The sequence below is a fragment of the Podarcis bocagei genome, assembly GCF_964188305.1.
Source record: "Podarcis bocagei genome assembly, chromosome: 5".
Taxonomy (NCBI): Eukaryota; Metazoa; Chordata; class Lepidosauria; order Squamata; family Lacertidae; genus Podarcis; species Podarcis bocagei.
This window is the reverse complement of record NC_138129.1, coordinates 81,006,423-81,032,156: the sequence shown is the minus strand read 5'-3', so window position 1 is coordinate 81,032,156 and position 25,734 is coordinate 81,006,423. Positions and strand designations below refer to the sequence as shown.

The window sequence follows — 25,734 nt, the reverse complement described above, 5'->3', positions numbered from 1 at the left end:
CGTCTACTCACAGTTTAAAGTTCTCCTTTTGTTTTCAAAAAGGTCCAACAGGAAACCCCATGTGAATCCTTCAGTTTACTATCTGTGCTTGGGATTTGTGTTCATTGTACGGCACATAGACTGTGGTTTGGAAGCTGCTGTAAACATCTGTAGCAGTGTGACATGTACATGTTCACTATAATTTGGTGAGCAACAGAGCTGCCGATTCACATTTTCTCATTCTCCATTTGATCGCGATACGTGCATCCCCCGAGCGGAGAGGACATCGCGTTTCTTGCACCGCTTTAACCAATTCTTGGGTTACCATACTCTCAGATACAATCATGAAGCAAACACATTCCAGGAGTTTAACTTGGCACCAGCATTTCACCTCTGAGAGTATCAGTTACAAAAAGATGTTTAAAAAAACTGCTGTAAAAGAAACAAAGCTTTTAGTCATGCAAATAAGAAGAATCACCATTGCTGAACTTGCTATCTGCCCACCATTGTATTCAAATGTAGTGTGACACTACGCATGATGAGAAAACTGTGGGGCAAGGCAAATGTGGGGCCAAGGGAGGAGGAGAGAGCTATTGATGACTATTTAAACTATGAGGGCTATGCCCTTTTTTGTGAAGGTTTTTATTATTATTATTAAGTTTTCCAAAATTTCACACATACATTTCAGTACATAAGAAAAACTTCCCTCCAACTTCCCACCCCCTTTCCCATGGTCTTTCTGTTTCTTTTCCTGTGTTGCACTCTGCCTTCTATCATCAAAACTACTGTAATCTTTAATCCCTTCTGTTGCTCATAGTTCAAATCCTACTCGTGTGTTCATCATGTAATATTTCTTTAAATAATCCAGAAAGGGTTTCCGTTCTTCCACAAAGCTTTCCTCTCTTATTTTAGCTGTTAACTTTGCCAATTCTGCATAATCCATCACCTTATTTATCCAATCTTCTTTAGGAGGAATTTCTGCTTTAGGGTCTTTCCATTTTTGTGCATAGAGAGAGTCCTAGCTGCAGTTGTAACATACATAAACAACAGAACCATCTTTTGGGGGGACTTTTGTCCCTATAATCCCTAAAAGAAAAGCTTCGGGAGTTTTTTTTTTGGGGGGGAGGGGATATAGTTATTTTAAACATTTTTAAAATCTCGTTATATATCGTCTCCCAAAATACCCTTGCCTTCTTGCAAGTCCACCACATATGAAAAAAGGGGTCCATCTATGTGGTTACACTTCCAGCAGGGCTTGCTCTCGGCACCAATCAGTTGTCACTTGAGACGTCGGGTGATTGACAGCTGGACAGCCATGCCTACTGGTCCAAACCTGGCCCATGGGGGCAGGGGAATCAGATCTGGCCTAGTGGCAGGTACACATGTGTAAATCAGCAGTTCTGCAGGCAAGTGGGGCACACACCTGACCCACCACAGTTGACATCACTTTCATTTAGGAAAAAAACACCACAAATTGCTCATACACTCTCCTCACAAGGAGGCTGTCTGTCCAGCAGCTGCTCCTCCTGGCAGTGAGGAGCCAAGGAACAGAAGTTTAAGCTAGCATATGGCCCAGCATATGAAGGAGACAGAGCATTTAAAAAGAGATGGGAACCATGCGGCATGTTAATGAGTAAGGGCATTCCCCTTGGGAAATCAGACTTGTTGAGTTTGAATTTCAACACATAAACAGATGGTGGGAACAAGCAAGGGGATGGTGGCCCTATTGGCCATGAATCTGGACCATGGTTGAAAATGATGGATTAGATGGACCTTCTTCCTGTCCAAGAAGGTGATGTTTATATGACTATGTATCCTAGGAGCAATGCCTGAACTTTGTGTCAGGGATGGCCTACAGTGGCCCAGATCAAGCACACATGGGTTGGTTTTAGGGTACGTCATGGAAGGGAAAGCTGTGGCCCTTTGCATGTTGTGGGACTCCAGCTCTCATCAACCCCAGTCAGCACAGCCGCTGGTCAAGCATGATGGGAGTTGTGGTCCCACAGCACCCATCCCTATTGGGTTTCATGTTAGAATTCTTTAGCTTGGCAAAACATTTCCCCTCCTCTCTCTGGATTGGGTAGGCTAAGGTAAGGAACTTAAAGGATGGTTCACACATGTTATGCTAGCAAGTGGGGAAGTGCAGACACGCACCGAAATACAGGAACAAGTTTGCTGATGGCACAGGACCCATTCCCAGGATAGGTAAAGGAGAAGGGGTAAGGGTTGCTGTAAACAGGGCAGGCATTTCTATTAAATTCTCCCAACATTTTGTTTATATCAGGGAACAACCACCCCAACCCCCGGATGCTCTATAAAACATTGTCCCCCTATTTTGCCCTTTTTGATGTGAATATGTGAATTCCTTTAGCCTGTGTTGTGCAGTATGCAAGTTTCCTTCTGTATAGCATTCTGTTGTGGCTGACTGTTCAGTAACTAGGCATTTCTGAATGCGTCTGAGATGCTTGGAGTTATGCAATAGTTAAGTACAACCAGTTCAATTCTGATATTAAATTCCATTTGCTGCTTTAAATTTTTTGTTATTTTTGCTTTTCATTAGCATGCTTCATTTTATTGTATTAGGATTTACTAGTGCCGCTCTCCTTTTAAGATTGAATAATAGTTACTAATAAAACAATTCTGAGATGCTTTTTAAATATAAAAACAACAACAACAAGGAAATGTTTCTGGCTGGTTTACTAACACATCTGCTTCAAATGATGGGCTGTGTAAATTGGTATTGGGCAAAGAAAAGGCTTAACTGAATAAATAGGTATGTTGCTGAGGATCTGTAATTCCTTGCTTCAGAATATGAACCCTGGTGATTCATTACACTGAAATATAACATGAGCATCATGAACTCCCACCATCCCCACAGTTCTTATTTGGCTTGGATTTTAAGTCAAGCTGGGGAAGAATTCAGTTCCACTCACCTGCTTGCTTCCACTCAGCTCACCACCCATAACTCTCCAACTCATTCCCCTTACCCACTTATTTGCCTGCTTTTTTTGATGATTCTCCTTCAGTGACTGAAAGTATGGAGGGAAGAGGACTCTCCCCTCCACTCTCCCAACTCATGATTCTAGTGCTGTTCCAGCCAAGAGTATTGGGAAATACAAGATTGATTAAGATGATGTCTGAACTAGGAGCCTTGGTCACAATGCATGTGCATGTTAGCATCAAAGATCTATGGGTAAGTGAATTCACCACCACCACCCAGCCATCCCCAGTAACGTATGCAAAACAGAGGTGGTTGGCAAGCTATGGCAGAGGCAATAAACTTCTGGAGAGGCATTATCCATTCCCTAAAACATTTTTTTTTTACCTGGATTTCTGAAATGGGTCTTATAATATTAGATCTCCACAACCTGGAGTCATCAACCACCACCCTGGAAAAACTCCCTTCTCATTGCTAAGATATTTTGCTGATAGGTCTTCAGCTACACTACAGGCCAATGTCAGCAAGTTACAACTTGGAGCAAGGCCGAGGCTTCAGTGGCCATGCCAAGGATGAAACAGTGTCTGCTTCCCTAATGAGTATCCTCTTATTGGCTAGGACGTTTGGTGTGAGACCAGGCCTGTATCCTCTGAAATACGCTTAGGGATGTATACTGCTCTGTCTCTCCTTGAACTGTCTAGCAAAGGACTCTTCCTCCTGATAGAGGTTCTCTTTTCCTAATTCTAGTCAGCCATTAATTGTGACAGAAAAATTGTGAGCGGTAAACAAAGGGAGCTTGAACTATGAGTCAACTGTGCAGCCATTTGGAAACAGAATAATTTGGAAGGATTTAATCGGCTGTGATATTGTGCACACACTTTCAAAAACCTGCTATCATTTATTAGGGGAACCCCCCCCCTACTTTGGCCATTTCTTTCTCCATCTTTGGAAAGGTGTTGTGTGTCTGTGATTAAAGACTCAACAAATGCTCGTATTGATTGAAGATAATGCAGGAATGCTTTTACGAAATACAGTACCAATCCTCATTAAGCTTGCACATGCCTGCATTTTCTAGAAGAGCTGCATACTTTCAGTTCCAATGAGAGGTATAGAAGAATGGGAATTCTGTGGTCTTCCAGTTGTTATTAAACTCCCCAATTCAATTCAGGGACGATGGCAGTTTCTGACCATGCACATAGAGACACCAAAGAAAAACAATTGCAGTACTTGGTTGGGGTAGATGGCATAAATGATCATTGGGATGGGCAGTAGCAAATGAATGTGGGAAGGGGCACAAACACTGCCCTGACCTCCCAACAGGTAAGTTGCTTCTGCTTTCTGGGAGGAACAAGGTGCCCGTGAGGTTGGTGCGGTGCAAACACACCAGCTGAGCCAATATGGTGCTCCAGCTGATGTGTTTGCATGACACCACCTGCCCTACTGCCTTGTACCTTCCTCTCCTGGTAAGCAGCAGTGACTCACCTGCTGGGAGGTCAGGTAAACACCACCAACCCACTATGCTGACTGCTGCATGTTGCAATGTGAAACATTCCCTGTTCAGGATTCCAGTTGTTCCGTTTCCAGGCTCCCCTGGTTTTCCACTTCCTCCTCACAGTCTGGAAGTGTTCAGTAGCCCTTGAGCATGCTCAGACCTCATTGGACTGTTTTTGCCCCCCTTTAGGGTTTGTTCTAACAACAACAACAACAAAAGCAACAATATTTCTGCAAAGTTCAGGGCCCTCCCCACATTCTAGTTATCTTCCAGTTATGAGTGGGTGCTGCTGTTTTGACTAATAATAATAATAATTTATTATTTATACCCCGCCCATCTGGCTGGGTTTCCCCAGCCACTCTGGGCGGCTTCCAAAAGAATATTAAAATACTGTGATACATCAAACATTAAAAGCTTCCCTAAACAGGGCTGCCTTCAGATGTCTTCTAAAAGTCTGGTAGTTGTTCTCTTTGACATCTGGTGGGAGGGCGTTCCACAGGGAGGACGCCACTACCGAGAAGGCCCTCTGCCTGGTTCCCTGTAACTTGGCTTCTCGCAGTGAGGGAACCGCCAGAAGGCCCTCGGTGCTGGACCTCAGTGTCTGGGTAGAACAATGGAGGTGGAGACGCTCCTTCAGGTATACTGGACCGAGGCCATTTAGCGACTACATGAACAGTGGCACTCACTGCCTAAACATCAGAAATTAAGGGAATTATACCTTCAGACCTGGATGTGTATGTATGGTAGGGATCATACAACTAACCAGCCCTGTGGATCTCACTCTGATACACAACCATGCATGTCTATTCTTGCAGCCCAATTCTGCGCAGATCTATTTTCAAGCAGTTCCCATTGTGTTCATTGTTATTTTCTCCCAAGCAAGGGTTCATCCACACTTCCCTTTGTCCCATGATTACTTCAGTTTCTCCCATGATTTCTAGACACAGGTCCAAGAGTATTTTCCTTTTGTCCAGCCACTTCGCCCAGAAAAACTCACCGTTTAATGCAGAAAACCCGACTGATGTTTGTTCTAAGTAAACATGCATAGGGGTAATACAATGGATTTATAAATGTTGCTCTGTTGTTTGCCACACAAGGCTTTCTCACCCATTATAATGAGCATAGGTACACGCACTCTGTACACATGTCTAAGTGTGAAAGAGTGTAAGCTTGCAGATGTACAACTCAACTGTCACATGTGCAGGTGCGCAGACTGTATACCTATTGAACATTACATGTGAATAACTGTACAAATGCACAGATCCAGTATTGTGTACACAGGTTGTACACTCGCTGAATGTACAGTGGTGCCCCGCAAGACGAATGCCTCGCAAGATGGAAAACTCACTAGACGAAAGAGTTTTCCGTTTTGGAGGTGCTTCGCAAAACGAATTCTCTATGGGCTTGCTTCGCAAGAGGACGATGTCTTGCGAGTTCCTGCTGGTTTTTTCCCCTCCCCCCTTTTTCTAAGCCGCTAAGCCGCTTATCAGCTGATCCGATCAGCAGATAAGCCGCTAAAAGCCGCTAATAGCGCTAATAGCGCTAATCTGCTAATCCTTCAATGGGCTTGCTTCGCAAGACGAAAAAACCGCTAGACGAAGAGAATCACAGAACGGATTCTTTTCGTCTTGCGAGGCACCACTGTAATGAATGAAAGGCCTTATCAGAGATCTGCATTCAATGATTTGATGACTGCTTTGGTGTGATTCTGATGGTTTAATGTTGATGCTCAAAATGTGTTGATCAGGCATCCCCAAACTTGGCCCACCAGATGTTTTGGGACTACAACTCCCATCATCCCTAGCTAACAGGACCGGTTGTCAGGGGTGATGGGAATTGTAGTCCCAAAACATCTGGAGGGCCAAGTTTGGGGATGCCTGGTGTTGATGTGCAAAATCTTTGCAGCAGATATACATATATATGAGAGAGAAAGAGAGTGTTGGACGTAGCTCATGAGGCACTGACTTTTTGGCACAAACAGTATTCTGTTAATTCTTAGTGGTGATGTAGTCTGGGCCTTTGAGATTCCTCATTAAATCTTTTCTATCTCCCAACATTCCTTTGATGCATCGCCTCTTTTTTTTTATTCATCTGTTTGATTTCTGGTGGTGCCTCATCTGTTTTTATGCCTGTGGACTCTGGTAGAAAAACAACAACAGATGATTGAAATCAACTAAAAGTGGGGTGTGGTGGTTATGCTTTCTACCTGTGGGCAGCCTTTCTGCTAGAGCACATAGAACCATAACATAATGCCGACAGTTTTGAAGAATGGTTGAAGTAGGGCTGACCCAAAACATCCCCTCTTGCCTCCAATTTGCCACACATTGGCAGGCGGAAAATGGGACGAGGAGGGATGTTCCATCAGCTTTCAAAGGCGAGGTGAGAGTTTGTGTAGATGGATATTGGCATGCCATCAGAAGCTCTTTTTGTTCTTTTTACACTTTCAAAAAATCAAAGAATTGTAGAGTTGCAAAGGACCTTGAGGGTCATCTAGCACAGCCCCCTGCAATGCCAGAATCTCAACTAGATCATACAGGACTGATGACCATCCAACCTCTGCTTAAAAAACCTCCAGTGAAGCAGAGTCTATAACCTCCCGACGGAGTCCGTTTCACTGTCAAACAGCTCTCACTGTCAGAAAGTTCTTCCTGATGTTTAGTTGGAATCTCCTTTCTTGTATCTTGAAGCCATTGGTTTGAGTCCTACCCTCCAGAGCAGGGGGAAACAAGCTTGCTCCATCTTCCATGTGGCAGCTTTAAAGATACTTGAAGATGGCTATCACATCTCCACCCAGTCTCCTCTTTGCCGGTAGAAACATACCCAACCCCGTCACCTGTTCCTCAGAAGGCTTGGTTTTCGGATCCTTTATTATCTTGAGCACCCTCCTCTGTGCACGTTCCAGCTTGTCCAATATCCTCCTTAAATTCATTCTGCACATACTTTAAAAGTGCTGTGGTGGCAGAGACTTCTGGTCACTGGTCTCCATCCCCCCTCAAGTGCCTGTGCTAATAGTAACGCTTACTCTATCCTGAAATGAAGCCAACACCCTCCAGAAATTGCATCTCCTCTTTGGAAATGATCTCATTTGAATTAAATGAGAATTCAGGGAGAGGTCTCCCCAGCCTTAGCTTGACGGTGTGCTCTCTGCTAGAGTATGGGCACATAGGGAACTGCCTTATACCACATCAGACCACTGGTCCTTCTATCTCAGTACTGGTGTCCCTGACTGGTGGCAGAGTTTCAAGATGGGGGTGTTTTTTCAGCTCCAACTGGATATGCCAGGGATTGTGCCTGGGCCTTCATGTGAACAGGATGCTCTACCACTGAACTACGACCCTTCCTCTCTCTCTTTTTGGGAAATAATTTTTATTAAATTTACAAAATAAATTTCATATTTACCACATTTCAATTTCAAAATCAACCAAGGTTCTACCAAATCTTAGGACTTCCCTCCTCCCCTCCGTGGGTCCTTTATATATCTAAATGAAGTGCATATTATAATTCTTCCACATCATGGTCCTCCAAAATATCCAAAGTCTTTGTAACATTGCAAGTTACTGAAAGCCTGCCAAAGAACTCAAATGATTACACTGGTGGTTTTTTTTAAATACAGTCTATATTTGTCCCATTCCCTTTTGAAGCTTTGATCCTCCCAAATTCTGATTTTCCCTGCCATCTCTGCATATTCTAATAATTTCATCTGCCAGTCCACTTTTGTCGGCTTTTTCTCCTCTTTCTACTGCTGGGCAAGCAGCAGTCTTGCAGCTGTAGTTGCATACATGAATATTCTTCTCAAATCTTTTGGTATATCTGCACCTATAATTCCTAGGATAAAGGCTTCTGGTCTTTTATCGAATGTTATTTTAAACAATTTTTTTAAGTTCATTATCTATCATTTCCCAGAATTCCTTTTTCTTTTTACAGTTCCACCACATATGATGAAAGGTACCCTCTTTTTCCTTACATTTCCAATGACCCTTCCTCAATGGACCTCAGCAACTGAACTTGAGTGAACTGAGAATACACAGCAGAGGGCCACCCACCTCATCTTTCCCACAGCTACATACTGCACGGGGAAGATGGGTAGAGCTGCCCAAATCGTCTTTCAGGAAAACTTGCCCTCTGTTACTCAACTTTTCCTTGGGAATTGTGCAAAACCTTCTGAGTTACTTTATGGTTTCTTTTGTGTTTGTTTGTTTCTGCATTTTTAATTTCCAGATGGAAGGAAATTCGTAAAAATCTATTGACAGATAGGGAAAACTTGGAACATGTGTCTTTAGAACATTCACAAGGCAATATGAGGTTTGGCCGCAAATTCAGCAGCTTTTGATATCAGCCTTCAGGCTGGCTTATACGCTGCGCTGTGCTGAATAATTCCAGGTTTGCTGCCATGTGTTTCTGACAGAGGACATGCAGATTTATGAAATGGTAGAATGGAAAGGGGTGGGGGAGAAAAATGCATAGTAATTTTGATATCAGATCTAAGCTAAGAGAGAAAAAGCATTTGTACTCTTTTCAACTATTTTATGAAGTGTTAGGATTCTAAGCAATTGTTTGTTCTGTTTTAATTCAAGTTTAAGGCAAATGATGATGTCTTTTAAAAGTGTATATGAAGAAAACAACCTGTCTGAGCCTCGCTTGAAGTTTTACAACTGCTTTTAGTATAGTTGGAAGGCAAAAGAGAAAAGAGATCTTTTCTTTTCTTTGTTTGCTACAGTGAGCTGGTGCTCAGAAAGCTGCTTGCCATTTAGTTCTGGTTGTTTTCTTTATGGCAAGACAAACTTAACCTTGAGTAAACATGCCTAGGATTGTTCTATCGTAGTAGCAGTAAATTACTATTATTATTATTATTATTATTATTATCCTCTTCTAGTGAGCTCGGGTGGTGAATTTCAACACGAATGAAGTCACAAATAGGCCACTGAGAGGAGTGAGGTATGGGAATGCTATCTCATAAGGAGGCTACCCCTCCTCTCCAAAAATCATGGCTTCTGGCCAGAAAAGAGAACAAAAAGGTGCTAATTTATTTGTATTCTTGCACACTTAGGCTGCATTCAGACATGGAGCTGATTGCATTAGTCTGTCTGATTACCAGTGTCCCTGTTACACTGCAGTACCTGCAATGTTAAGGAACTGTGACTTTTTGGTCAATATATAGCATATAGCAATACTGCTATATCAATACTAAATTTCATTTGCCACCAGTGGGTGTGGTGTGAAAGAGTTTGTTTTTGATCAAAACGTATAGGGCATATACCGTATTTTTCGCTCTATAACACGCACCAGACCATAACACGCACGTAGTTTTTAGAGGAGGAAAACAAGAAAAAAAATATTCTAAACGAAACAGTGGATGTATGATTTTTGTGGTTCATGCTGTGGCCACAGACATGTGATCTGACAGTGAGTTTGGAGTAGCCCAATGCAAAAATCCTGAGGATCCATGTGGATCCGTGCTTTGTAACCACGTTTTAAGTGGGGAGGGAAGGAAAAGCACTCAAGGGACAAGGATGTGTAAGTAGCTCCTATCCTTTCCCGCTTTGCTCCTTTAAAGCAAGCAGGCTCTCTGTCCCTCTCTCCTCTTCACTCAGTGGCTCTTCTCCCGCTTTGCTGTTTCAAAGCGAGCCACGGAGGAGGGAAGGAAGGGGAACCATGGATCCTCTGCTCACGACTGCAGCAGATCCCCACCACCACCCGTAGGCATTTGCTCCATAACACGCACAGACATTTCCCCTTACTTTCTAGGAGGAAAAAAGTGAGTGTTATGGTGCAAAAAATACGGGTATTTAGGTACAGGTAAACCATCAGTTTCTATGTGAATGGGATCTATGCAACATAGAACATATATTTATACTCCATAGACCTTTGTAGTTGCAAGCAAGTAGGAACACGAGTCATGATAATTCACACAACCATTACCTGTGATGAAAAATAATACTTTCCATATTCATTGCCATCTGAACTTGGTTGTGTGGAGTGCCCCTCCAGCCTCTCACTTCACTGGTGCTTGACATCTCTACTGAGGGAATAAAGCGAATCACTAAAACTGGGATGGGGAACAAACCAAGCCTTATGAAGAATTGTTGAGGGAGTTGGGTATGTTTTGACTGGCAAAGGGGAGAGTGAGAGAAGATGTGATAAAAGTAAAGGTACCAGGACCGTTAGGTTCAGTTGCGGACAACTCTGGGGTTGCGGCATTCATCTTGTTCTATAGGCCGAGGGAGCCGGTGTTTGTCCACAGACAGCTTCCTGGTCATGTGGCCAGCATGACTAAGCCACTTCTGGCTAACCAGAGCAGCACACAGAAACTCCATTTACATTCCCACCTGAGGGGTACCTATTTATCTACGTGCACTTTGGCGTGCTTTTGAACTGCTAGGTGGGCAGGAGCTGGAACCGAACAACAAGAGCTCACCCTGTCGTGGGGTTTTGAACTGCCTATCTTCTGATTGGCAAGCCCTAGGCTCTGTGGTTTAGACCACAGTGATGTGATAGCCATCTTCAAATATATTTACAATTGTCACATGGAAGATGGAGCAAGCTTGTTTTCTCCTGCTCTGGAGGGTAAGCCACAAACCAATGGCTTCAAGATACAAGAAAGGAGATTCGGACTAAACATCATGAAAAACTTTCTGATAGTGAGAGCTGTTTGATAGCAGAATGGATTCCCTCAGGAGGTTGTAGACTAGGCTTCCTCAGCCTTGGCCCTCCATATGTTTTGAGACTACAATTCCCATCATCCCTGACCACTGGTCCTGCTAGCTAGGGATCATGGGAGTTGTAGGCCAAAAACATCTAGACGACCGAGGTTGAGGAATCCTGTTGTAGGCTCTCCTTCACTGGAGGTTTTTAAGCAGAGGTTGGATGGCCATCAGTCCTGTATGATCTAATTGAGATTCCGGCATTGATTCTATATTTTATGATATTATGATTCTGTTACCTGCAACTCCAGCATTGGTTATGCTGACTGGACTGACAACATCTGGAGGGCCACTGCTTCCCCATATCTGCGGCAAATGAATGTTGATGTATAAATAATAAGGTGTCTATGTCCTGCCTAGGATAAGGCTTCACTTAATTTTATGCAACGTTATCTAGCCAGTGGTTAACTTGGTTGGTTTGAATGTTGATTAGATGCAATATATCTAAAGGGATCAAGGCTACAGAGCCTGGCTTTTATAAACACAGCCATAGCATCATAAAGCTGGAATGTCTCTTGAGAATTTCCTAATCCAGTCTCCAGATTAAGAATCTATAAAAATGTTACCCCTGGTTAATGTACATGCATATTCCTTGTAAAAATACTATAATCCCCCTAAGCCAGTATTAATTAATCAATCAGTTAAATCTTCTTATGCAGGGGGAGCCTCAGTAAGCAATTGTGCTTTGGGACAATTTTCAGTACCTGTTTACAGAATTGAAAGCCAAATAACCAATGGACTGCTGGAATTCAGCTAGAGAGATTTGTCTTCAGATTCCCACTCAGCCATGAATTTCACTGGATGGCATTGGGTTTGCCACTTTCTCTAGGCCTAGTCTACTCCACAGGGTTGCTCTGGGGATAAAATGGGTTAAACTTTAAACTCTTGAGTTTGCCATGGGACCCAAGGTGATACCTCCTTTTGTTGTGAAAGAAGCTGGTTGTGATGAGTACTGGGTACAGAAAGGACTTTAGTTTGGTTATAGGATTTGCTGCCACCTGCTTTCTTCTAAGAGCTTATTTCTAACTGGTGGATGGGAGATAGGATAGGGGTGCAGGGAATTTTCACTTCTTGAACCAATATGCTAATAGAAACACAGTTATGCTTTGAAATTTGTCCTCCTTAGAATTTTGTGGTGCAGTTCTTCGGTTTTAAAATGGGGGGGTGTACAAAATGTGTATATTAGAGAAAGGTTCACACAAAAATATGTATATTAGGGAAAATAACATACTGGCATACAGTACATTGGAAAGAATTGCTTGAAAGCTGTGAACTATAGTCAAAATTGTGTAAAAGTGCATATATTACCAAAATGTCAAACTGACATGATAATGGGGCAAACAGAATTTAAGATTGGAAAAATGAGAAACCAAAATCGACAGATATATCCATCCTTAGACAGGATACACTAACCTTGCAGTTATATATATATATATATATATATATATATATATATATATATATATGCAGGTTTTGGTGTCTTCGGGTGTCTTCCCGTGTAAGAGTTGGGGTGTCTAGGCGACGTTTCGACGAGGTCTCACTCGTCATCTTCAGGCTGGTGCTTTCGGCTTCTTGTTACTGGAACAGAGCAGGATCTCAGTGTTTGAGTTCCTATAAATACTGTTGAGGGGGTGTGGTGTATAGCCTCCAACGTTCTGGGCAGAGAGGAAGTTCCCAGGTTAGTGTGCCTTTTCTTCTTTTGTTCATTAATTACTTGAGGGATATCTTGAGTGATATCTTGAGTGATATTCTGAGTACCACTTAGGAGGGTCATTAGGTGTGGATTAGTTGCTAAAGCTTTCGTGTCTTGACCTCTTGAGCTTGTGAAGAGTTTTTCTGAGAAGATGGCTGTACTGCACTTAGTTGTGCTCTGGCTTGGCTTCGAGTATAGGGGCGAGCTGTGGTTTTGTGCCCTGTGCCAGCCAGATCTGTGTAGGGATTGCAGGGGGGTGCAGCATCCGGAGGTGCCACTATGGTTTGGCTACTGGATGGTGTCTGTAATTTATCTGTGGAGAGGGTCTGGGTTTGGGTCTGGTGTGGTTGATTGGAGATGGCGTTCTGTGTGCCTCTGGTTCTGGTGTCGGTTTTTGTGGGGAGGGCTAATTTCCAGATGTCTGGCAGGCGGGACGTGTCGTCACGCTTGTTCATGTTGTGAGGGTGTTTCTCTATCTCAATGGCTTCCATGATTATTCTCTTGTGGTGATGTTCCATGTTAAAGAGCAATTTGGAATCTGCAAAATTAATTTCGTGTCCTGTTTCTTTCATGTGTTGGTAAAGAGAGGAAGTTTTTTCTTCTTTTTTGACGGCATTCTTGTGTTCTGCGATACGTGCATTTATTCGTCTGTTTGTTTGTCCAATGTACGTGGCTGGGCAGACTTTGCAGGGTATTTCATACGAAAGCAAATATATATATATATATATATATATATATATATATATATATATATATATTCAGAGTCCTGTTTATCAAGTGTTGCTCATTTATTCAGTCATTCAGGAGCCAGGTGGTCAGAACATACATTGCACCAGTTGCCTACGCTCACCAGTCACAAGAGCTCTCCATGGTGTCAGATACAGGTCTTTCTGCCAGCATGGTGTAGTGGTTAAGAGCAGTGGACTCGTAATCTGGTGAACCAGGTTCACTTCCCCGCTCCTCCACATGCAGCTGCTGGGTGACCTTGGGCTAGTCACACTTCTCTGAAGTCTCTCAGTCTCACTCACCTCACAGAGTGTTTGTTGTGGGGGAGGAAGAGAAAGGAGATTGTTAGCCGCTTTGAGACTGCTTCAGGAGAGTGAAAGGTGGGATATCAAGTACAGACTCTTCTTCTTCTTCTTTCTCATTGCTACCTGGATTGCAGCTGGGACCTTCTGCATGTGCTCTGCCACTGAGCTGAAAGAAGCTAATTCCAGCACGCATTTGTAACAGTGGGTTTTATTGTGGCATGTAGTTTGGTGCTTAATGTTGGTGAGTGACAAATGCGAGTGCACAGGCCAACCCAGGGTTTATGCATATGTTTCTGTGGCCAGAAAAACCCCCTGAAACATCTTAAGGTGTGGCAGACTAGGGAAAGACCAAGAGAATTCTATCTTTCAAGTTCCAGTGATCTGACTTATTATTATTGTTGGACTACAGCTCCCATCATCCTCAGCCAGCTTAACCAATGGTCCAAGATGTTGGGAGCTGTAGTCCAATGACATCTGGGGACCCAAGGTTGAAGAATACTGTCTACATGCAGGCAGCTTCTGGTTTTCCTATCTACTTGCATTTTTAAGGGGGGAAAACAGCTATTCTTTATTCAGAATGTGCTCTGGATTCTGATGAGGAAATGCACCAATTTCTTCCCGGAAATCACCCCTTTCTTCCTGACTACATTTGGAAGGATTTTGCTCAGTGCAGTAGTGATATAATCCATGACTTGCCCTCAGTTTCCAGCTAGAGAGAAAACCATGACAAAGCATGATAAAACTATCATTTTGGTAAGGGTGGTGAGCAGAAGGGTGGATTGCTGAATGAAATCCAAACTGATAGCATGCTACGTAACTTGTTTAAAATTTCCTCTTTTTCACTGAGGAAATCTTTTCTGTATACACTTCTTTCTGTGGTTTACCAAAGTTGGGTTCCTGGTTGTTGTAGCTGTGTCTCTCTTCTCAGTTTGATTTCTTCTGTGCCAGGTTTCTGTGCCAATGTGGTACCCTCTAATTGTTGGCTGGCATGGCCAATGGTCAAGGATGTTAGCTATCATTGCATCTGTTCAAAGGCAAATCTATGACTACTTGTCTTCCTCCTCGTTAACATTTTAGTGTTACTCTTCAGGTTAAGAAATTCTTATACAGTGGTACTTTGGTTCTCAAATGGCTTAGTTGTCAAACAAATCAGCTCCTGAGCGTTGCAAACCCGGAAGTAAGTGTTCCGGTTTGTGAACGTTTTTTGGAAACTGAACATCCAATGCGGCTTCTGCTTGAGTGCAGGAAGCTCCTGCAGTCAATTGGAAGCTGTGCCTTGGTTTTCAAATGGAGCCTTCATTGCATATTTTTAAAGGTAAAGGGTCCATTAGGTGCATATCTTTAGGCATCAGTAAAAACATTCCTCTTCTCCCAGGCATTTGGCTAATTAAACAATGTGTATGGGGTGGTGGTTATATGTTATGTATTTTTGTGTTTTTATACTGTAAACTGCCCTGTGATATTCTGAAGAAGGATGGTGTGTAAATTTAATTAATAAATAACAAATAAATTGCAGTTGCCGTACAAAAGATGCGCTAGTCATGCATGCTCCTTGCCGAACAATTTGTAAGAGTTGACTGTCTTGTGGTGGCGGCACAACCTATGTTGTTGCCCAGGGCCAGGAGTGCAGCTTCCAAATCTGAGCAGTTCGTCAGTGTTGCACCCATATGGGAATTTTCTCATCTTAGAAGTGCCTTAGCCCCTCCCTGATCCTTTCTCTGTTCTCCTGTGGAATGCTTCTGGTCTAAAAACTGCTGAAGTTTGCGGTGGAGGTAAATTTGTCTCTTTGACTTCACCTCTTTGAGGCACAGATTCCACACGGCTCCTGCTTCATGGCACCCTGACAAATGTAAAGTTTCTGGTACATTATAAGACATCTTTCTCCTGCGGTCTAAGCAAAAATGCTTTTAAAGTGGTCTATGATAGTTTGGATGAAAGACCTTCCCCTTTAAAATAAGAGAGATTTCTTAAATCCAGGGGACCTTTGTCACCCTTTGATTACTCCCTTCCTTCCTTCCTTCCTTCCTTCCTTCCTTCCTTCCTTCCTTCCTTCCTTCCTTCCTTCCTTCCGTTGCTCTAACAACAACAACAACAACAACAACAACAACAACAACAACAACAACAATTTATTTATACCCCGCCCATCTGGCTGGGTTTCCCCAGCCACTCTGGGCGGCTTCCAACAGAACACTAAAATACAATAACCTATTAAACATTAAAAGCTTCCCTAAACGGGGCTGCCTTCAGACTCTTGCCTTAGACTTCCTCCCTCTTCCAGCCAACTCTGCCATATTAGTTTCGAGTATGCACAGTCTTATCTTCCTAACTCCACATCTGATTTCCTGATAACCTTCCTTCTGCTGCATCTGTTTCTGGAGAAAAAGGCAGAGAGGTTGGAGATTAGTGGATTGGAGGGATACTGGCCTCTGCATTTGTTGTGACTCTGACCAATCTTATTTCATGAGATCCTAATTTCTGATAGCACAAGCAAGGGAGCTCTGGGGCTGTTGGACCTATTGGACATTTGCTAATAGGCTTTGTACCACCAGAGATTTTTTTTTTTTGGAGGGGTGACCCAAAATGATGTTTAATCCCTGAACATGCTCCTGAATACATCACTTCAGTTTCTAAGAAGTGAGCAAGTGCAATATTTTGGAAGGAGTGTGAATAATGTCTTTTTTCTCTTTGTTTTTCAGCTGAACCAGTCGACGTGCTCAAAGCATTAGAGTTTCACAATTCACCGGAAGGAATATCAAAAACAGCAGGAATTTGCATAAACAGGAGGAATTCCAAAGGATCAGATGTTGCCTACAGAGTTTCAAAAAACGCCCAACTCAGTGCTCCAACCAAACAATTGTACCCAGGTGAGGGGAGCTGTTTGTGAGTTGCAAGATTTATTTTTTGGCGAAGTTGATCTTTTATGTTTTTACAGGCTCTTGGCTTTGTCTTTAAGCTTATGACACCCCCAAAACTATGCTTACGATTTCATTTATTTAATCAACCAACACTTTAGAACAGGGGTGGGGAAATTCTTTTCAAACTGAGGACCACATTCCCTTCTGGACAGCTTTTCAGGGGCACCATATGAGTAGTGGATGGGGCCAAAGGCCAAAGTGAGCAGAGCGCCAAATATAAATTTGACCTTCGTACAGTAGACTCATTCATCCCCTGTCCAGCCTCAATTCAGGAAAACAAGAAGCATTATCAGAGTTTAATGTCAGCTTCCTGACAAATGAAAGCACTCGAGGAGCATGCGGGTCTGATGTGTAGCCTGAGGAGAGTCCCAAAGGCCAGATAGAGGGGCTTGTGTGGCTGCATTTTACCATGGAACAGTTCCCAACCCCTCCTTAGGAAGTACATTAAAGCATCACAGGAAGTGATGATATAGAAAGTTCATTTTCTTTCTGGTAAAGTTATCCAGGCACCACGACAAATTACGTTGTAGATTGCAGACAATTTAGAATCAAATAATGTGAATTAGAACCACCGCCTCTTCCCTTTGCAACAGAAGGCTTCTGGATTTTTTAATTAAATCATAGTTTCCCATTGTAATGGAACTGGAAAACTGGTTTAGCCTGTATTCTTAAGCACCAGTGATTTCATTGTGGCTTCCTCTGGGGTAGAGATCTATAGGGTTGTACTGTTTTCAGATTATAGACAGGATATGATGTCAGGAGTAAGGAACACATAGTTTCTCAGATGTTGAGCTTCAAGACCCATCTGCACCAGCCAGCATGGCCAGTGATCAGGGATGATGACAGCTGTAGTCCAATAGTATATGGAGGGCCACAAAGGGTGCCATTGCCATTCTAAGAGAACAAGGGTGGTTCATGGTAAGTTCTGGCACCTCCTTTTCTAGAAAAGAAGAACGGGACATCCATATTTTCATCAGAGAAATGTTGGAGGGTATGGATAGGATGTCCCTATTTTCATCAGATGTAGGTGGCGCTGTGGTCTAAACACTGAGTCTTTGGGGCTTGCCAATCAGAAGGTCGGTGGTTCAAATCCCTGGAACGGGGTGAGCTCTTGTTGCTGTGTCCTAGCTTCTGTGTCCTAGCAGTTCAAAAACATGCCAGTGCAAGTAAATAAATAGGTACCACTGTGGCAGGAAGGTAAACGGTGTTTCTGTGTGCTCTGGCTTACATCACGGTGTTCCATTGTGCCAGAAGTGGTTTGGTCATGCTGGCCACATGACCTGGAAAGCTGTCTGTGGACAAACACCGGCTCCCTCGGCCTGAAGCGAGATGAACACCACAACCCCATAGTTGCCTTTGACTGGACTTAAACATCCAGGGGTCCTTTACCTTTTTCCTATTTTCATCAGAGAAATGCTGGAGGGTATGCCTTAGTAGGGGATAAGCTTTTGTGACACAGAGGGTAACCTTGTCAGTGGTAACCAGACCAGAAAGTATATCTGCCTGAAGTACAGAGATAGTATTAACTTTTCGTATTTTTAAAGAAGGAACTGTGGTACCTTGGGTCACAAATGCTTCAGGTTACATGCGCTTCAGGTTACAGACTCCGCTAACCCAGAAATATTACCTCGGGTTAAGAACTTTGCTTCAGGATGAGAACAGAAATCATGCTCTGGCGGCGCGGCAGCAGCAGGAGGCCCCATTAGCTAAAGTGGTGCTTCAGGTTAAGAACAGTTTCAGGTTAAGAACGGACCTCTGGAACGAATTAAGTACTTAACACGAGGTACCACGATATTAGTCTTGAAACAAGGAGCAGTTGGTGAGCCTGAGGAGAAGAAAAATGAGATTGAACACGCTGGAATTTACAACTTAGTGGCTGCGGTCCTGCACGGTGGTTGCTACTGAAATCCCATTCATTCCAATGGGATTTAAGCAGTCAGCCTTCCTGGCCCTATGTGAGCGGAGTTTCTCTCTCAGTGTTGGCCACCTGACAACTGTCTCCTCCTGGGGAAGCAGCATCTCTTGGCCAGCCTGTGCAGCAGCTGCCCTTGAAAACGAGCTCTGAGTCACTCAGGAACAATGGCACTCTCTTCAGGGTCACTCTTCGACAGTATTAAAGAGCCCCCTTGCTTTATCAGGGTTTTCCTGCCACCTAATGCCCTAGCTAGAGAGCTTTTCTCTCTCTTTTTTGAGAAGAGGCTCGCTTACACAAATAAGAACTGATGGTAGAGCGGAGCTGTCACTCAGTCTTAAATCACAGTGACCTTGCCATTGAAAGCTCTTGAATGGTCATTGGACCGTTGCCTTTTAGAAGCTGTTAGCAGAGAATAAAATGCCCTCTGCCAAAGCCAGGGCTGGAGAGTGTAGAACAGACATTCCCTTGAGGGGAAATAAGTCTTGTGTTAACTTGCAGTTAGGCTGCTGGTGGTGGTTTTTATTTTTTCAGAACGGCACTGTAATATAGTTGGTAGGTTTGGCTGCAATATGGAAGCTGCTCATTTGGGTGGTTTTTGTGTGTGTGCATGTGTTTTGGTTGCCAGAGTAAACACGCTCATTATGCTGTATGTTGGCAGTTACCTAAATGAAAATAGCCTTTGGCTCTGTCTTCCTCGCTCACCGCCCTTTCTTCTTTTGTGACATTTGTAGGATTTCTAGTGTTAGAACTAATCTGAGGAACTAACATTTCTGCCCCCCAGATGGCCTCAAGAGCTTTTCTCTCTGGGAATGCAGGTGAAGAAGTAGGGGGGGGGGGTACCATTTGAACAGCAGAGGAAAAGAGAAAACTCTCTCTCTCTCTCTCTCACTCACACACACACACACACACAGAGAGAGAGAGAGAGAGAGAGAGAGAGAGAGATTTCTCCACTTGAACAAAAGAAGTGGAGAGAATGTGAATGCTTTAATGAACTGAGCACAAAACCGTCTGTGAACACCGCATTATCACTTTAAGGCTGTCAATGAGTTTACCTCCCCTGTTACCTGAACAAATTATTCTACCTTTAAAAACAATTATGTAACTGGAGAGCACTAAACTCCAGTACAGGGTAGTCTTATGGCAGGCAGAATAATAGCTACAAGGAAGTGGAGGGCAAAATAATGTTAATACCCAAGGTAAACTAAATCATGACAAGCCATGGTTTATTGTTATGTGACTGAGCCCTACTCTTCCTCAGGTCTTGTGCCCAACCCCTGTCCTTCTCTGGTGTGGCCACGAGGAAGCGTTTGGAAGAGTTTTCTTCCTTTTAAAAAAATAATTAATATATCTCTTAATGCCTGTCACTCTCCTCCCCTGCTTCTGTCTTTGTCATGCTGTGAAGAAACAAACCAAAGGTGAGCGCTTGTGGTCTGTTTCTTTCCACATTTGTTCCTGGCTTACCACTTGTCTTTTTTTTTGGGGGGGGGAATAAACCACGAGTGATTGTTCACATACAATGCCTCTGATTTCTTGCCTCATGAAGACAGAAGAGAGGAAGGAGCGAAGTGAGTGATAATCAGTAGTGTGCACCACTATGCTTCTCATTTTCATTAAACCACAACTACTTGTTAACTATGGTTTAACATTACACGTGAACCAGCTCAGTTTGTCATAGAACTTCACAAAATCTGATACTGCCCTCATGAGCACATCGTGCTAAGCCAAATCGGGACCTAGTATGAACAAACAAACTTGTGGGCTTCTGGGAAGGGGACTGCTGTTGTTTTCAAACAAACAACCATTTTATATGTTTATTTGTTTGTTTGGTCATTCTGCTCCAGTGCTGAGCTAAGTCAAGGCATATCACTAAAATATTCCCTGAATATAATTATACCATACAGTGGTGCCTCGCAAGACGAAAAGAATCCGTTCCACGAGTCTCTTCGTCTTGCGGTTTTTTCGTCTTGCGAAGCTAGCCCATTAGCGGCTTAGCGGATTAGCGCTATTAGCGGCTTAGCGGATCAGATGATAAGCGGCTTAGCGGCTTAGCGGATCAGCTGATAAGCGGCTTAGCGGCTTAGCGGCTTAGCAGATCAGCTGTTAAGCGGCTTAGCGGATCAGCTGATAAGCGGCTTAGCGGATCAGCTGTTAAGCGGCTTAGCGGCTTAGGATCAGCTGATAAGCGGCTTAGTGGCTTAGGATCAGCTGATAAGCGGCTTAGCAGCTTAGTGGCTTAGCGGATCAGCTGTTAAGCGGCTTAGCGGATCAGCTGATAAGCGGCTTAGCGGATCAGCTGTTAAGCGGCTTAGCGGCTTAGGATCAGCTGATAAGCGGCTTAGCGGCTTGGGAAAAAGAGGGGGGGAGAAAAAACCCCGCAGGAACTCGCAAGACATTTTCGTCTTGCGAAGCAAGCCCATAGGAAATTCGTTTTGCGAAGCACCTCCAAAACGGAAAACCCTTTCGTCTAGTGGGTTTTCCGTCTTGTGAGGCATTCGTCTTGCAGGGCACCACTGTATTTCATTTCACCTTTTCTTCTGGTTGACTTTCCATTCCATTATATTGTTTTTCTTATTTATACTGGACCTTAGTACTATACGATATATTTATCTTTTCTAGTTTTTAGTTATTCATATTTGTGTCTGTAATTTTCATTTTTTCTTCTTTCTGTATGTTCATTTATAATTTTCATTTTCATCTGGGCGTGTGGGTGTTTGTGCAGTAAAATTGAAATAAAAATGAGTTTTTAAAAATAAAATATTTCCTGAATATCTTAGAACATTTTATATCTGCAGTTCTGGTACCATGGTACCTGATTTTAGCATTTGATATTTGACAGCACATTCAGTAATGTTTGGCAGGTGAGATGCAATTGTATTTAATACTGATGCGGATTTTGTATACAGTGGTAATCACAGCAGCCTAGTATGTTAGCACTTGTCTTGCAGCCATAGGCAGGAAGGTATTGCATGCAGGAAAGTGAGTAGGCTGGCTGAGAATGGATGGAGCATTCTAGCCTTCAAAGGAACGTGAAAGAGGAGTCAGTCCTGGGCACGCTCAACATGCCTCCTCTCTGCCATATAGGATTCCATTCGGCCTGCCCCCACCCCTTAACCTGCTGCCTGGGGCATACGCTCCCCTGCATCCCCTCTCAATCCAGCCTGGGTGTACTGGAAACACAAAATGAAATTCCATTCACATTTCAAAGTTTGAGATATGATGCTCAAGCGATGCCTTCAAACTCTCAAATGAAAACTGTAACATTTAATATGTGGCTGGCAAAAGAATGCTAATATTTGCAGTTACTTGTTTCAGCTTGAAGAGCTGTATCAAGTTGTTATTCTGAAGACCATTTGAGGACCAAAGTTGCTTTTTTACAGGAAGACACTGAGAGGATTGTGTGTTTGGTTTTTTTTTCTTTAAGTCTGTACAGTGGTACCTCAGGTTAAGAACTTAATTTGTTCTGGAGGTCCGTTCTTAATCTGAAACTGTTCTTAACCTGAGGTACCACTTTAGCTAATGGGGCCTCCCACTGCTGCTGCGCTGCCACCGCGCAATTTCTGAAGTTCTTAACCCGAGGTACTATTTCTGGGTTAGCAGAGTCTGTAACCTGAAGCGTCTGTAACCTGAAGTGTCTGTAACCCGAGGTACCACTGCATAGTAAAGATAATGGATGATATGCAGGGTTAAAGTAAAGCTAAAGGGACCCCTGACCATTAGGTCCAGTCGTGACCAACTCTGAGGTTGCGCGCTCATCTCGCTCTATAGTCCGAGGGAGCTGGCGTTTGTCCGCAGACAGCTTCTGGGTCACGTGGCCAGCATAACTAAGCTGCTTCTGGCGAACCAGAGCAGCACACGGAAACACCGTTTACCTTCCCGCTGGAGCGGTACCTATTTATCTACTTGCACTTTGACATGCTTTTGAACTGCTAGGTTGGCAGGACATATCAAAGTTGAAATCAGTGAACTTAAGGCTGAGATAAAGGCATTCAGCTTTTGAATGACAAGCATTGCATTTAATATTTTGGTGGCCAAAGGATGCTAATATTTACAGATACTCACTTGAGCTTGGAGGAATACATAAAGCCTTGTTTTCCACAGTAAGCAGTTGGGAGTTGCTGGTTTTTTAAAAAACTCAATCTAGTAAAGATAATGCTATCCACTGCCCAATTTGGGAGAACGCTTCAAAACCTCTGTCCATGACCTTCCCACAGGGTTTTCTATCTGCAGTTTGTTCTAGCAGCCTGAAAGCACATGCCCAGACTAGATGAATTAGTGCCACCTGCCTTAAACATTCTCAGCATATCCTTTAGATTAGATTAACAGTTCAGACAAGGCAGGTGTTCAGTTCCTTTCAAGTCTGAAGCTCTCTGTCCATCTGGCCCTCATTCGTGCAGGTCTGAGCTTTTTCTTCCTTTTTGCAGTCACTTGTGCCAAAAGGTAGGACGCTGAGCATATCCATTTTCAGCTGTGAACAAAATAGCTTTCACATGTAGGGTGCTCTATTGTTGTATGTGTCAACAGAAAGTGCTTCCAATACAATGCACATTTGTTTCTTTGTTATCACTTAATGTGCGGTTGGTCTAAAGCTGTGTTCTTCAGACTTGGGTCCTGAGATGTCGTTGGACTACAACTCCTGTCATCCATGGCTGCTGCCTAAGCTGTCTGGGGGAGATGGGAGTTGTAGTCCAACAATATCTGGGAACCCAAGGTTGGGGGAAAATGTTGGTGTAAAAAGGTGGGGGTTGGACAAGCTGTAATAGGTTTTGTGGGGTGAGCTGTAAGGGGAAGAGCGGGTGGTTTGGAGAACTGGATGGGGGAAAGTGGGGTGGGCGAGTGAAATGAGGAGGGGCAAATCCCATAGAAATAGAAAAACAACAACAAATATTTAGGGAAAGGAGGAGAAGGTGCTGATACACCACATGTAATGGAAATGGTTCTGGACCCCCATACAAATTATAAAATCTACAGCTTACAATTGATAAGAACCACTTTCCTGCAAGCCCTGTACACAATACCTGGCTTTCATTCTCATTTTGAATAAGTCAGAGGCTGGCAGCCCTTTTAAGCCTTGAGGAGTCCTCAAATAAATTCCTTCCAACTAACAGGAACTTTCATATAACTTCTGTGATTGAAGTGCTTCCATATTGGGGTAGCTCACAAATGGCCATGTTATGGCAATAAAGTTAGGCTGCTGGAGTTTTTTGTGGGATTTTTTGTTGTTGAAATAAACAAAACAGATCAAAATGGAGAAAATGTATGCATTAATAAATAATTACAATTATGCCTCATGAATAAACAGATGAAACGCAAATAGGGTTAGAAAGAAATCCATAGGTTTTTGAAACGATGGCTTCAGTTCATCAAGCAAGCCATTCCCACCTCCTGTAGCTTCTGCCCTTAAATTTGCCTTTCTTTCTGAAAGGTTTTACAAGTCAAATTTCCAGAATTGTATCCAAGGTTAGAGACAGATTCAAATGGCTTGGAATATTTCAAAACCTTCCGTGAGCATAATCTGTTTAAACCCTCTCTCACTTACAGCGGTTTTAAGGAGCTTAAGCAATTTGAAACCTGCAGAGCATCTAATGTTGTTTAAGCTCCACAAAGCCACTTTATGATTCAGCCCCAGCAGTTTTATATCGCTCAAATGCAAATTAGGTTGGAGCCCATCCCACCGGGATGCTAAGCGGTTCTAATTTGGGCTTTAAAAATGAACTCGCTCTACTCCTTCTTTTCCGAGATGCACTAAGGACTTTGAGTGTCTAAAACAGGAATAGCTCTCTCCACAGCTATTTCATTCATCCACAGGTCCCCTGACTCGCATGGTGTAGAGGGGGTGCTTATCAAATTTGCAAATGACACTTAGCTTAATGCTATGGAAGATGGAATTAGCATTCAAAATTATCATGGTAGGCTGCAATATTGGGCAGAAAGGAAACCAGCAAGATAATTTGCTTTTACACCATGCTATGTTTTTCTATCTTTTACCGCAAGCCACTTAATATGTTTTTTTGATGTTAAGCAGTCGAGCCAGTTTGCTGCTTAGCAATAAATAAATGCAGGACTTTATGCTCATATGCATAACCCAGGTATGGGGAACATCTGGCCCTCCAGATGTTGCTGAACTACAGTTCTCATTATTCCTTGATATTGGCCATACTTGCCTGGAGCTGGTGGGAGCTGGAGTTCAGAAACATCTAAATAACCAAAGGTGTACACCAGGAATACACAGAAACTTGATCTCACAACCTTCCATAAGCACACACACACCACTTTCACTCTCTTACCAACACACACACACACACAAATCATATGAGCACACATGCACCTATCACACATGCAAAGACAAGGAATATGACCTCTGAATGCTCCTTCAACTATATGGGTCCATATATATTTAGGGTTGTATAATTTAACACCAACATCTTGAATTGGGTTTGGTAGCATATCGATAGTAAGTGCAGCTTCTGCAAATTTGCACCATGCAAAATTATGGCAGCTTCTTGATTGTCTTCAAGAGTAGTCCCATGTAGAGTGCATTACAGTGATCTAGGTTATCAGAAGATGGATGATTGTGACCAATATTAGGCTTGCCCAAGCCACACTAAAATCAGTGAGACCAACACTCGAGTCCTAATCATGCTTACTCACAAGTAAGTTCCATTTATTTTGTCGTGACACAGTTTCATTGCAGCCTACTTGATTAAAGGTGAGTTCTACTGAACTTGAGGGGACTTCATGTGAATAAGATCAAGAATGGTATTGGAGCCCCATCGCTTTTTAAAGTTAACTTTCATTGTCAGATAACAACCAGTAACAACTGCAACTGAATAGAGAACAAAAGGAGTTACAGGTTACATGTATCATATCACAGAATAAGAAGGAACAAGCAATAAAGGCGGTGATGTAAAATCTCATCATGTGAGTCTTCATCTAAATGAGTTTCTCAGCCCAATTGGTTTTAATGGGACTTGGGATTTCATTATTCTCCCTTTGCAGCACTTAAAGAAATCGTGATTGAGGTTCAGAAGTGGCCGTGCAATTAAGTGCTTGTAGAGCGGAATGAATAGGAA

The 25,734-nt window shown here is 43.0% G+C and overlaps 1 protein-coding gene across 4 annotated transcripts in view; it reads left to right on the top strand.

Annotated features, from left to right (window-relative positions):
- Nucleotides 1-25,734, top strand: part of COL11A1 (collagen type XI alpha 1 chain) — a 261,102-nt gene that overhangs the window by 16,017 nt on the left and 219,351 nt on the right. For all 4 annotated transcript variants that reach the window (XM_081194925.1, XM_081194923.1, XM_081194924.1 and 1 more), the window contains exon 2: nt 16,531-16,698. In XM_081194925.1, coding sequence (XP_081051051.1) covers nt 16,531-16,698 — 168 coding nt within the window. The remainder of the gene's footprint in view (nt 1-16,530; nt 16,699-25,734) is intronic.